The sequence below is a fragment of the Ictalurus furcatus genome, chromosome 22 (genome assembly GCF_023375685.1).
Source record: "Ictalurus furcatus strain D&B chromosome 22, Billie_1.0, whole genome shotgun sequence".
Lineage (NCBI taxonomy): Eukaryota > Metazoa > Chordata > Actinopteri > Siluriformes > Ictaluridae > Ictalurus > Ictalurus furcatus.
Window position 1 is genome coordinate 7,060,100 of NC_071276.1, and position 14,306 is coordinate 7,074,405.

Sequence of the window (14,306 nt, forward strand, 5' to 3'; positions counted from 1 at the left end):
AAAACTCCTTTATTAACATGTCTTTTTTTGCAGGAACTGATTCATTTAATACAAACCCTGGAATATTTTTCGGAATGTAGTATATCAGTGTTTTATGTCTGATGTCTGAAACAAATCATGTGTTGTAAATCATGAGTTGTAAATATAAGTACTCATTTATGTATCGTTATTAGTTGCAGTTCTGAAATAAATATATATATATATATATATATATGTGTGTGTGTGTGTGTATATATATATTACTTAGAGTTAATGGAAGAAAGTGTACATTACTTACAGAGTCCATTGGTCACTATTACTAAAACAGCAGGCCTCCTCATTCATTCCCCACAGTGCCACACAATACACCTGGTTTCATGTCAAGACTCTGGGCTACGTTCTAATAGTCACTCTAAATGGCACACAGTGTCGTAACCACTTATTCGAGAAGTCACCACAATGCACTGATTTGTGATTAGCATTGCATTAGAGAAGGACGGCTGGTCATAGTTCAATGCGAAATGATTTCTGCTTGGACACACATACTACTCGTCCTCCACCCCATGCCACAGTATGCACCCTCCGCTATGGGTTGTAATGGTATTATGAGGCACACGTCATTAATCCACTTGCAGGAAAGGAAATCAGCCCAGTAGAAAGTCTTAGCTTTGTGCTGATTAGACAAGACAGGCTAGGTCATGGTGTGTGGACCGGTATAACTGTTCATTAACACACTGTATTAGATACAATGTGCAGTGTAAATGATAGGAAATAGGGTAATCGAATCCAGATGAATTAAATAGCAAGGAAAGAATCTATTGCCCCTGTGTATACAGACTTATAGTGTATTGCACGTTTGATCTCAGACCAAACCTTTTAAACCACCAATAAGTTAACATATTATTATCAATTATTTGACTACGAGCAATCACATACTCTTTCTAAAGAAGGCTGTAGACACTGTTTCAGTCTTCTATAGCTGTCCAGCCGAAATGAGCTCATAATTAGCTTATGTAAGCACTGTATAATAGAATTAACTCCCAGCTTTGATATGTATAGCAGAGAAAAAAGCTCAAACGAAAATAGTTTAAATGAAAAAAAAAAAGCCAATGGCTTTCTTTTCAACTGTTTTAAAAAAGCATAATGTTGTAACGATCTGCATAACTCATTCATCTAATGCATTAGTATCTGGTCTTACTTACTGTGCATTCTGTACTATTATATTAAAATATATATATATATATATATATATATATCAATGTCACAGATGTGTTTAACCTGTAGACTTGACTACTACACATTGAAACCATTTTAGCCATTGCATCACCGTTCGAAAGCTCTAGACAAAATCCACCAAACCCACAAAGCTGTTTTATTAGGAGGATTTATTGGAACGAGATTTCCAGTAAGACCTGCAGTAGTAGTTGTGATTGCAGAGGGCATGGCCTGTGGGTTTCTCATCAGCCTAGCTCCCAACTGGACATACTCAGATGGAAGATGCTCATTTCCTGGACTGAACAATGGGTGCTGGGATTTTGATGTCCTGGCCTTTCTCCAGTTTCTTCTCACATTCAATCAGAAAGTTGACCCCATCGATCACACACTGAACAAGCTCGACCTGAAACGAAGGAAAGCTTTGAGCATTAGATGAGCTCCTCTTATGTGCACATCTGCCTTAAAAATACTACAGTGGTTATATGATGATTTTCCACACAGAGATTAAGTATAACACTAAATTTCACAAGGAATCATGGGATAAGAAGCCAACCACGTTATACCATTTTAGAGACTTGGGCATTATCTAATGGTTTTCCATGTGGACAGGATAATGTGGGATTGACACTGGTGTGAACTTGAATTGAAATATCTTGGCAAGCTGTCACAAATACGTCAATATGTTGCATGTCTGTGAGAGTGTGCTCGTAATGGGTCTGTCTCTGTGTGCCCTCTGATTATCCCTCATCTTCCACTATAATAGACTTAGTCTGCCCTCCAGTCTGAGGATTTACCATTTCCACTGAACAATCTTATTAAGGTGTTGGGTGAAGATTTGGGCAGGATATTTACCTCAGACTTGCCCAGACGGTCAAGGTTAGATATGTCGAAAATATCACCGACAGCAGCAGTGTCCACCCCACCTGTGCCACGCTTCTGTAGCCTGAGGTTATCCAGGATCTTAGAGAAGCGGGGGTCCTGAAGTGGTAAAGACATGGCATGAACTATATATTCTTAAAGAACCACAATTCACTTTAACTGTGACTAAAAATTATTCTGAGATTTGGTTAATTGATGGGAAGTTTGGTTTAGATTTCATTATTCTGAAATCAGAATTTACAACCAAACGATTCATGCATGATTCATTTTTCAGTACCTTGATGTGGAGGATTGTAGAATCATTTGCTATTTCTATAATCAAACAATTCATGCACAATTCATTCAGGATCGTAGAGTCATTGAATTCTACAATCAAACGATTCGTGCACGATTCGTTTTGTGGTACCTTGATGAGGACGATAGAAGAATCATTTGATTCTATAATCAAACAATTCATGCACAATTCATTCGGGAATCTAGAGTCACTGAATTCTATAATCACACGATTTGTTTTGTGGTACCTTGATGAGGAGGATAGTGGAATAATTTGATTCTATAATCAAACGTTTCATGCATGATTCAGCTTGCAGAACATTGATGAGGAGGACTGAAGAATCATTTGATTTTATAATCAAACAATTCGTTCATGATTCATTTTGCAGAACCGTGATGAGGAGGATCGAAGAATCATTTGATTCTATAATCAAGCCATTTGTTCATGATTCATTTTGCAGAACAGTGATGAGGAGGATTGCAGATTCATTTGATTCTATAATCAAGCAATTCGTTCATGAGTCATTTTGCAGAACCGTGTTGAGGAGGATTGTAGAATCATTTGATTCTAAAATCAAACGATTTGTGTATGATTCAGCTTGTAGTACCTTGCTAAGGAGAGGCAGGCGCACATGGACTCCAGCTCTTAGTCCAGTGCCCAGGTTGGAGGGGCAAGTCAGGATGTAGCCCAGGTGCTCATTCCACATGAATTCCCAGCCTCTCTCCTGAATCAATCTCTCAACCTATGAGAAATTAATCCAAGACAAAATCACATAGCCATCTGGCTAACGAAAGGAACATGATTATCTTGTGCTCAATCATACCTCTTTCAGTCCTCTGCAGAATCTATCAAAGACTCTCTTCATGTTGCCGCCCTTCTCCATGGAGATGACACGAGTGTGGTCCTCTTCATTGATCCAGATTAAGAACGTTTTGTCATTGTTATGCCTGGGAAATATCTTATCCATCAGATGTAGAATTTCAAATAACAAGTCTAGATTTCATCTAGAACATCATAATGTATTTGAAAAGCACACACAATGTCTTATTAGAATGCCATATATCAGACTCATATGTTAGCCAAACATATTAAAAAAATAATTACACATTGAGTTATCTGTCAGGACCACAACATAGTAATTTGATAGGTATGCACCAATAACATTTTTCCATTTTATGATACTGATATCGGAGCTGAGAGTATTGACTGATACCTGATACTAATCAGAAACTCTTAGTAACCAAGACAACTAGCTGCAAGCTTTTCTTGCAAAGTTTTGCAAAGCAGCATAGGCGTATCTTTATGATAATCTGTGTTTAATTTCCACATTCATGATCTGTGTTATTTCAACATCACATGCTTTCAAATACTGTATGTCAAATTCTATTCAACACCTATTTGGTGTTTCAGGTCAATATCAACCCAGATACTAATAGTGGCTTGATGCATTTCTAGAATATAACACACACACACACACGTGCATGCAGTCTGGTGGTGCAAGTCTCATGCACCATACCAGATTCCCCTGCCATCGGGCCAATCACGAGCCATCCCTGCACAAGTCAGCAAGGGTGAGACAGGCTTGTCAAATAGGAAGTGATCCTGGGATGAACAGACCAATCAGGAATAAAGATGAGGAAGGGGTTGAACAAAAAAGGGCAGGGTCACAAAAACTGCAAAATGTCTCCTAATTATACCACAGCACAGAAGAAGGTTTTGATTAATGTTCTTTAACAGCAGCTCAGGCAGTAATTCCAACCGCATGGTGTACTCTATATTAATGTGCTCGTTCTAATACGGTCATTTCTACAGTAACAACTTACACAAGGATGTTCCAGATATTTTAAAAAATAATGCATGTAATTGTTAATATGGTGACGTTTCCTGTAAGGAGCATTTTTGGAAGGAGTCTCCAGTGTCAGTGCTTTGGAACAGTCAGATGTAAAGCTATAACTTCAAGTTTCTGGAAGGAGTCCTTTGTGGTTGCATTTTTTTTGCTTTATTAACGTCAAGAGGCTAGTAAGGAAATGACCGTTCATGGACGCTATAATAGACATGAGAACAGGAACGAATTTGTTTCGTGCATGTTTCACAACATTAAATGTAACCAAATAAAGAAAAAGTACGATACGACATTCTATAACGAATAAAAACATGTAATCATTGGAAAATTGCTGTGGTATAAAAGGAATAAAGCACTTCAGGACATACTGTTACACTAATGTAGTCAACTTCGAGGTGGTAATCCTCTGTATGTTAGGCCACAACCAACCACTCCTTCATTGATTAATTCCATTTAACAGTACATGCCATCATGTTTTATTCCTTAATTAATATCCCACATCCAGCTGATCTCTGAGCTCTATGGTCAAGTCTCTCATGATAATCTTTGCTGTAATGTTTCAGCAAAGTTTACATTACAATCTCAGCCTATAAAGCGGTGTACTACAGACTACTATTCCTACACATTAACTACCAATAACTATTCCTACACCTTACCAAATGCCTCGAGAATCAGGCCAGTCTCTGGCCATACCAGCTACAGTGAGGAGAGGAGACACTGGCTTATCAAAAAGAAAGTGCTCCTGAGATGAACCAGCATGTGACAAGAGTAGCAATGTTTGTGTTAGGGAGTATGGAAAACGTCATGAAGTACATTAATATTTAGAAAGAGATCTGGCTTTGGATTCCAATGATTTAAGATTGCATGAATTAACTTGCTGGTTGTATTGATATGAATGGTGGATACTGAGAATGAGTGATTTCAAAAAGTTTTCCTTATTATTATGTTATTGAAAGATGGTGAAGGATGTCTGTATATGCTACGTTCAACTGATCTTTTAAAGGCTTACATCAATAAGTTGTTGCTGGTCCCTTTCAGACATCTCAGTCAGACTGTAGTATTTGCCTACAAGATCTCCTTTCAGTCCAGACAAAGCCTGGACGACCACTCGCTCCACCTCACGTCGTTCAGAGCGTGTGCAGGCCGGGGGCAGACTGAGGCCACGGATACTGCGGCCAGTACGCACGCGGGATGACAGCACATATTTGTCATCAAACACCCCAGAGGTGATCTGCACAAAACAGTGTACTACAGTCAGAATTCAGATTGGAAAACTGTCGAATTGAAGTAATGATTCTTTTAGCCTCTAAACTGAGAGAAGAGTATCTTCTACCTTTGAACTATCAAGATCTGTTGGGTGCTTCATGGTCTTGGGGTCATAGCCATTGTGCCTGTCCTTGATGACTGGGTCAAAAAGGTCAGCAAACACCTGAGGATTACGTTGCATTTATTAACACAGGTCAAAATTAGGCTTACTACAAGCAGCTAAGTCCCAAGCTTACTACTATACAGAAATAGCCCTTCTAGGTGGAAAAAAAAGTTAAGCGTTTTTTCTCTATAACCAATTAGAATCCCGCTAACATGCCAAGTTTGCAGTACACACCTCATAGCTCTCCTCGTCACCTGCCACCATGCCTACAGTTTTGATGAAGGGATGCCCAGGGTTGTCCACCCCAGTTTGAATGCACTGGTCCAGCGTCCAGTTGTTTGGAGTGAGCTTGTCCCTCAGCCGAGCATAGATGGCAGGGGTCAGAGCAGATGCCATACAGTTGTTGTGTTTGCGCAGATCTGGGAAATCGGCGCTACACAATACGTATGCAACACGTAACAGTGAAATTCAAAACCTTCATGAAGACATCTCCCGACAGAGATCTTACATCAACCGGCTATAGACAGAGCACGCTTTGTTTTTCATTTTCACACAGTATTTAATAACATGGTATTATTTTAGATGGAATAATGAATTAATAAACCAAATATGGCCTGCAAGCAAAAAAAAAACAACCAGCACTTTTTATTTAATTCCTATCACCTAATACAGTATGTATGTGGAGCACACAGTACATGTACTTTCAGGCCTCCTTAACTAGGATCATATTTCCATGCATGTAAAGTTTGGCAGGAACAGTGGAGAGGAGTGTGACTTTGTTTCCGTAGAAGTGACCTAGAACACCCACAATCATAATCCAAGTGTGTCAAAGTTCATTTACATTTATTCATTTATTCATTTAGAAGACGCTTTTATCCAAAGTGACTTAAAAACAAGCAAAGCGATATATCAAGCAGATAATAAGTACACAGAGTAGAGGTGTAAGCGTCAGTGTAAGCGCAGATTTATTCATTTATTTATTTATTTATTTTAAGGGGGTGACGACCAGGAGACAAGATATGGGTTAGTTATATATTAGTGAATATATATGCTGACCATTTCACACAGCGGTCTTAGGCCTAGGTGAAATGGCATGATTTACCTAACTTGACGGCAATAGGCTTCATCAATGAGACTAGTTTAATCTTGGAATTATAGGCTATGTAGTTTGAAATAGCTAAAATATGACTTGTCAAGGTTTTCGTCTATGGGGTTAATTTCTAGCATCTGAGTGATTCAGTTATATTTGTAGTTGCCCTTAAGTTTGAAAAGGATTTTATATGTAAATAAAGACGCCAGTTATAAAGCCCTCACCTGGGTGGATAAAGCTTCCTCCTCTCAGCAGCAGAGACACCAGATTCATTCATCAGATATCCGGATGCCAGGGTGCCAGCGCCCACGCTAGCCATAAGCATAGCCGTGGTACGGCTGGATAGCATTCGAGTGAAGGTGCTGGCCATCCTTACTGCCCAGATGTCCTTTCAACTCTAACCTGTGTGAAGTGCACAGAAATGATTATCTTGTACTAAGGACATTCATATCCTTTATAAGTTGTTCTTAACAAAGACAATGTAATTCCTCTGAGTTCTTCTGATTATTAATAGTTTTTTATCGTCCTAAAGCTTCCTTTTCATTTTATTGATAAGGAAACACTCTATTCTAGAGGTTAACTTAACTTTAAAGCTTCCCCTAGATGGACAAACTGAGGAAGCCCTTCACGATGCTAGATTTAACCTTTTTTTTAAAAAAAAAAAAAAGAAAAAAAGAATGTAGCTAGATAATTGGAATGGCAACTCCAATATACACTGCCTGTCAACGATTCCCAGCCATATTGTATTTTGTTTTAAAGCTGTGCAAGAGATTTTTGGAGAGGAAGGTGGTAGTGCTGTCTGTAATGAAATGGGCAGCCAAGTCAGCCAACCTTAACCCAACGGAGCTGCTCTGGGAGTAATTGGATCGAAATGTTTAAGAGAGGTGTCCAAGCAGATCCGCAAACCTCTGGAAAGGTCAGCACAAGATGTGGCAGAGGATCTTTGAGGAACTCCTGACTGGTAAGGAAAGCTTTTTTAAAATAAACGTATACTACAGTTTACAAGAGTGGTTTTCAAAGTGAACCATGAAGCAGAGGCAGAGGGTACATGATGTTTTTTTTGTTGCTTTTTTTGGTGGAAATCACAACCCATTGTTATCAAAGTTATTACTGAGGATTTGTGCTGCTAACCCATTGACTGGTCAGTTTAATTGAATGGGCTTCATTGACACCTAAATAACTAGGACTATAAAGAAGTAGGACTATAAATATTGTCAGCTTGGACCTTACGTGCTCTGTCAGCTGAAAGTTCAGGAATGAAAAGCGTTATGCTCCAATAACAAGGCAGAATAATATTCTACACATTTGAATAATGAGCATAATATTTTAATAGATGGAATATGTTCAACAAATAAATCTGTGCCAAAGAAAGTCTTTGGAATTTAAAGGGATCCTTGACTCCACAAAATTTGAGAATCCCTGGTTTGCTATTTTTTTCCCCACACACATAAACCTGGTTAGACTTTAATATGGTGAGTTTTTGTAAACTGAGAAAAGAAAAATACTTATATAAATGGCTGTTTGAAAAGCTAGGCAGTGTATAATTCCTGTACATGTATATGTTGTACAGTGTTTTTCTTTTCTTTTTTAATTACAAATAAAACATCTTATATGCTTTTGATTGAAATTCTTTGCTGTTTTTAGCGCCTCAACCTCTCCTGCATCATATGTTCCTTTGAACTTCATGTCATGGTAATGGATGCCATCACAAAATTTCACAGGGCCGTAAATGCCCTAGATCTGTGTGTCTTGTACCATTTGTCTTGGCATAAGAAAATCACACAGCTTTGAGTTGTCATGAAAGTCATGGTATACATAGACGTTACACCAACCAAGATCGTCATTTAAAATTGAAAAAAAAAATGATGACACCCAGTCATGATCAAGCATGCATATCTACAAATAACATCATGATGATGACATTATTATAAAATTCTTCAGAAAGAAGCATAAAAATCTGTTTCGGAAAGTATTAATAATCCTGGTCAAAGACAAGTGCTGTCCTACACTTGAGCTGAAGGTAGTATTATAGCAACAGGTGTAGATTAGGAATTACTGCCAAGTCCCTGCTGGCTTTAATTCAACTGACCACATGATCTACAGTGACATTCTAGATCGGTCAGAGTGGCTTACAAACAGACACGAGAGGGAGAGAGCGAGGCCCTGGTGTGAGCATGACCTGCAATGTGAACCAACAGCATTGAGACGTCTAAAACTGAAGTGGACCAACAGTTCAGAAAGGATTGGATTCCTCTCAGCTCTGACAAAATGAGACTCTTTGTAGTTAAAAAAAAATATATATTTATGTTTGATACCTGGGCTCCGTCTGCAGGAAGCCTTAAAAATTCTTTGTGGAACCTTACAACGGTGTTTCTCTTTCAGAAAGTGTTCCACATTGAACCCTTTAAGGAGGATGAGAACCCTTAATTATCTAATGAATCTTTAAAGAATCCTTGAAGGACATTGTTTTCTGAAGAAAGTACAGTTGTATTTTATTAACAGAGTAATCAGTGGTGAAATCATTAAAAAAAAAAAAAAAAAAATGAAATGTGGATGTAAAATAATACTGAAAAAAAAAAAAAAACCATGGATGCACTGTTACTGTGGCCTTAATCATCTATCCTGCTCATCCTATCAGTCACAGTAACACTTAACTATAAATCATATTACATTTTAAATAAATAATCCGATGAAATAGTTCACTGTCCAGTCACCCACTATGAAAGTTTGATTTCTTGTACTCACCTTTAGAGCGAAGGGGAAAGGTCCTAAAATCACACGCACGCACACACACACAGTCCAGCAGGTAGCTCCAGCAGGCAGCTAGTGAGCTTACACTGGGCCACTCTGGCAATAATAGCTCATCCCAACAGCCAATCCTATTTCTACTGACAGCATGTGAGGGCCTACGCACCTCCCTACTGTCAGGACACTTTGCCCTTGAGCTTTCTGCTTCTCAGCTTGGTCAAAACCTTATGGTCTTTCCACACATACTATATACACACACAGTCACGTACACACACACTGAGCGCTCTCCACAAGGTAATTTTCCACCCTCCGAAAAGCTTCCCTGTCTGCCCCTCTCACATATATCATGCTGCTGCATCCAATACAGTCTGTCATATTAATATATTCCTGAACAGGTCTCCATGACCTAAAGGTCTAAAATCACAGTCTTGGTCGGCACCTGAAGAGACTTTCATTTAATTTTTAAATTAATATGGTTGGAGATGTAAAAGAAGAAGATCACTAGGTGATTAGGTTTATGTTTAAATATAGTGATGGACACATTTGGAGAAAGAATACAAAAAAGTCACAGGTATTGACGGACACAGAGAGGTTTACACATCTGCTCCAAACCTAAAGCCAAGAGGTCTCTCTAGTTCTTTTAGTCTCTACATTTTTTCATCCCTAATTTATGTCTTTAGCTTCGTACATTTTTTTTATTCTGGAAGTGACCATCACTTTTATCATTATTGCTGTTTTTTTGCGCATCCAGGACTCACAATAACAGATACATACGGTGCTGTGAAAAAGTATTTGCCTGATTTCTTCTGTTTTTGTGGATATCTCATACAAAATAGTTTTAGACCTTCAAATGAAATACAACATAAAACAAAGGCAACCTGAGTAAACATGCAATACAGTTATTATTATTATTATTATTATTATTATTATTATTGTTATTATTATTATTATTATTATTATTATTATTATTATTATTATTATTTTCATTATTATTATTATTATTTTTATTATTATTATTATTTTAATTTAAGCAAAAAAAGTGATCCAACACCTACCATGCATGGGAGAAACTAATTGCCCCCTTAAACTTAAAATCTGGTTGTGTCATGTTTAGCAGCAATAACTTCAACCAAACTCTTCCGATACCTGTAGATCAGTCTTTCACAGCACTGTGGTGGAGTTTTGGCCCACTTGTCTTTGCAGAACTGCTTTAGTTCAGTCACACTGGAGGGTTTTTGAGCATGAACGGCCTGCTTAAGGTCCTGCCCCAGCATCTCATTTAGTTCAAGTCAGGACTTTGACTAGGCCACTCCAAAACTTTAATTTAGAGGTGGATTTACTCGTATGTTTTGGATCATTGTCTTGCTGCATAATACTGTTGCGCTTGAGTTTCAACTTACGGACTGAAGACCGCTGTCATGTAATGGATTTAGAGAGATGGATGCAAGTGCAGTAAGAGCTTTTATTTAAGAGAAGGGCAGGAAAATCCAAATTGAAAGCCAATATATGTGGTCATAAACAGGAAAGGTCAGACGATTGGCAAACAACGGTTAACAGGGCAAAGACAAAATATGAAAACTGAGAAACTGGGAACAAGATCTAAAATCGGAAACAAGAACAGAGAACAAAGGTTTGGTAACAACAGAGAAAGATGCGATTGCGCGTATACTTCGCCTTTAAACAAAGACACACAAGGGGTTTAAATAATACACGTAATCAAGGGGAAAACACAAAACAGATGATTACAATGATAACGCATAAGGGAAACAACCGATGACAATACAGGGGCAGAGACAGGACATAAACCATAACAAATACACACGTGTCAAAAGTAAACAGTCAAGGTCACTCAAAACCAAGTTGCTGTTGCTGTGCGTGCTGCACGCTTCTCGTTCAGTGCGAGGGGAAATCCTGACAACCGGATATTCTCTTTTAGGATTTTCTATTAGAGAGCAGAATTCATGTTTCCCTCAATTATTGCAAGTGGCCCAGGCCCTGAAGCAGCAGAGCATCCTCACACCATCACACTTCCACCACCATGCTTGGCCGTAGGTATGATGATCTTTGTGTGGAATTCGGTGTTTGGTTTACGGCAGATGTAACGGGACCCCTGTCTTCCAAACAGTTCCACTTTCGACTCATCAATCCACAGAATATTATCCTCAAAGGGTTGAGGATCATCAAGGTGTGTTTTGGCAAAATTCAGATGAGTCTTAATGTTCTTCTGGGTTAGCAGTGGTTTTCACCTCACCACTCTTCCATGGATGACATTTTCCCCCAGTGTCTGTCTGATAGTGGAGTCATGAACAGTGACCTTTATTGATGCAAAAGAGGCCTGTAAGTCCTTTGATGTTGTCCTTGGCTCTTTTGTGACTTCCTGGATGTGTAGTTGCTGTGCTCTTGGAGGAATTTTGGAAGTTCAGCCACATCTGGTAAGGTTCAATAATGTGAGTTTTAACAGCGGCTCTCACTGTGGTTCTTTGGAGTCCCAGAGCCTTTGAAGTAGCTTTGTAACCCTTCCCAGACTGATGTATTTCAATCACCTTCTTCCTCATCCTTTCTGGAATTTCTTTCAGCTTTGGCATAGTGTGTTACTGGAAAAGTTACTGGGTAAGACCTTTAAACCAACTTCCTGCTGTTGAAAAAGTTGTATTGAAGTGTTGATGTGATTGAACAGGGTTTGCAGTAATCAGGCCTGGTAGTGTCTAGTCCAGCTGAACCCCATTATGAATGCAGTTTCAAAGATTTGTGTAATTATTAACTATCGGGGGCAAATACATTTTCACACAGGCCCAGTTGGTACTGGATAAATTTTTTGCTTCGATAAATAACATTATCATTTAAAATCTGTATTTTGTGTTTACTCAGGTTACCTTTGTTTTATCCTAGATTTTGTTTTCATTTCTGAAACATTTAGTATGAGATACACACAAAAAACAGAAGACATCAGGATAGGCCAGATACTTTATCACAGCACTGTAATCTATTTATTTCACTGTACTTACTACATAATGTGTAGTAGTACTAGATATTATGCTTTAAGATGAATTACAAAATGATAAGTTGGGTCTTACAGAGTTTAATTCACTACCCATACACTTCCTGATGATATGGCTGAGGGGACTGAGATCTGTACAGAAGATCAGTAATGTTAGTGCATCATCATGGCATACATCACACTTTAGAGTCACTTGACTAATAGAGTGAGGCGTTCTCACAGTACTGTTCAACAATTTGTGAACATTGTTGGCATAAAACTGAATATATTTTATATAGCTCTCGGGTGAAGAAAGCTCTCTTTTTTTTGGCCTTGGTTTGTTTTGTTGACCTTTGCATCCTATTGCAAATATTATGCTTTCTTTTCTTGATCCTTGGTGGTCCTCCCACCTCCTAAAAATATTCTGGTAGGTGGATTGGCTATGCTAAATTGACTCTAGTGAATGTGTGCGTGCTTAGTGCCCTGAGATAGACCGGCATCCCATCCTATTCCCGCCTCAAGCCCAGTTTTGGCGAGATAGGCTTTGGATCAACCGCATCATTGACCAGGATAACGTGGTTGCTGAAGATGAATGAATGATTGATCCTTGGCAGTCATTTTACTGACTTCCATCCAAATCATTTTTATCTTGGATACCAATTTTAGTTCCCGGGGAGGAAATCAAAGATGATTTGTAGCATGGATTTTAACAGTCTAATATCTCAAGCACTTAGCACAGTACACAAATGTGTTATTTTCAGTCATTCTGCTGGTTGGAATTGTACTTTGTGCTACATTCATGTTTATTAGTATGTTACATGATGAGGAACATTGGGAACTTGGGAACATAGATTCTACATGATAGATGTGTAAAAGCTCCGAGCTCCAGACAAGCTCCAAACTCCTTTTGCCTTCAGTACAAAACAAATGTAGATGAGCAAAAATGAGTAGGAGAAGGAGAAAATGAGTGAGGCTAAGTGAGAGAGAAAAAGGTCAAACTGTCAGTGAAATATGGCCTACATTAAAAACTAGCATAGCCAGCAGAGGGTTGATAGCGGTCATTGGGATCATATCTGGGCAAAAAAAAAAGGAAACTGAAAGAGGTATTTCAGAGCCACTGGGACATGCCAGATCATGGGACACTAGATCAGAACACACTGTCCTGTTAACAGCACTAAAGTTTCATCTCAATGGTATGCTAAAGTCAACCCTAAATTACTGTATACAATCTACTCAGGTTACATGTAGCTGCTACTTCTATACACCTAAAATAGTATTTCAATAGTATATCACACTCTTGCTGTTCAGTAAGTCAAACTGACATGCTTTTATGACTGGCTGAATTTTACTCTTAAATAAGTAATAGGACTTTTTTTTTTTGTTGTTTAGCCTAAAATTAAAACATTAACCAAATTAAACGATTTATTTAACTATCATCCACATTAGTGTCATGAGGGCACTAAGGACATTCTAATGATTTACTTAAAATGATTCTATTCTTTAAATAATAATTTTTCTAATAATAATTAGAATAATTGAATAATTAATAATAATAATCTATAATTTGGGTAACAGGCTCATACTTCCAAACTGACCACCTCATCAGTCAATATCACAACATCTATCCATCCATCTTCTATACCGCTTATCCTTTTCAGGGTCGTGGGGAAACCTGGAGCCTATCCCAGGGAGCATCGGGAACGAGGCAGGGTACACCCTGGACAGGGTGCCAGTCCGTCGCAGGGCACACTCACATATACACTCACACACACATTCATACACTACGGACACTTTAGACACGCCAATCAGCCTACCATGCATGTCTTTGGACTGGGGGAGGAAACCGGAGTACCCGGAGGAAACCCCCGCAGCACGGGGAGAACATGCAAACTCCGCACACACATGGCCCCGGCGGGACTCGAACCCCTGACC

At 38.6% G+C, this 14,306-nt stretch overlaps 1 protein-coding gene across 1 annotated transcript; it reads right to left on the reverse strand.

Annotated features, from left to right (window-relative positions):
- Positions 1-1,347: 1,347 nt before the first annotated feature.
- ckmt2b (creatine kinase, mitochondrial 2b (sarcomeric)) lies at positions 1,348-9,624 on the reverse strand. The gene is made up of 10 exons (XM_053610372.1): positions 9,395-9,624; positions 6,874-7,051; positions 5,794-5,992; positions 5,524-5,619; positions 5,200-5,421; positions 3,864-3,949; positions 3,171-3,294; positions 2,955-3,089; positions 2,047-2,172; positions 1,348-1,597 (listed from the first exon to the last, which is right to left on the reverse strand). The coding sequence occupies exons 2-10, from the start codon at positions 7,017-7,019 to the stop codon at positions 1,481-1,483; spliced, it is 1,251 nt and encodes a 416-aa protein (XP_053466347.1). The 5' UTR covers positions 7,020-7,051; positions 9,395-9,624; the 3' UTR covers positions 1,348-1,480.
- Positions 9,625-14,306: the final 4,682 nt, after the last annotated feature.

Bases quoted from the DNA above. Each gene is read 5' to 3' on its own strand.
- ckmt2b (XM_053610372.1), bottom strand. From the start codon at position 7,019: ATGGCCAGCACCTTCACTCGAATGCTATCCAGCCGTACCACGGCTATG. The intron at 5,993-6,873 runs GTGAGGGCTTTA...CGTATTGTGTAG, and splicing joins AGGAAGCTTTATCCACCCAG to CGCCGATTTCCCAGATCTGC. The intron at 3,950-5,199 runs GTAAGCCTTTAA...TGTTCATCCCAG, and splicing joins ACCAGCAACAACTTATTGAT to GATCACTTCCTATTTGACAA.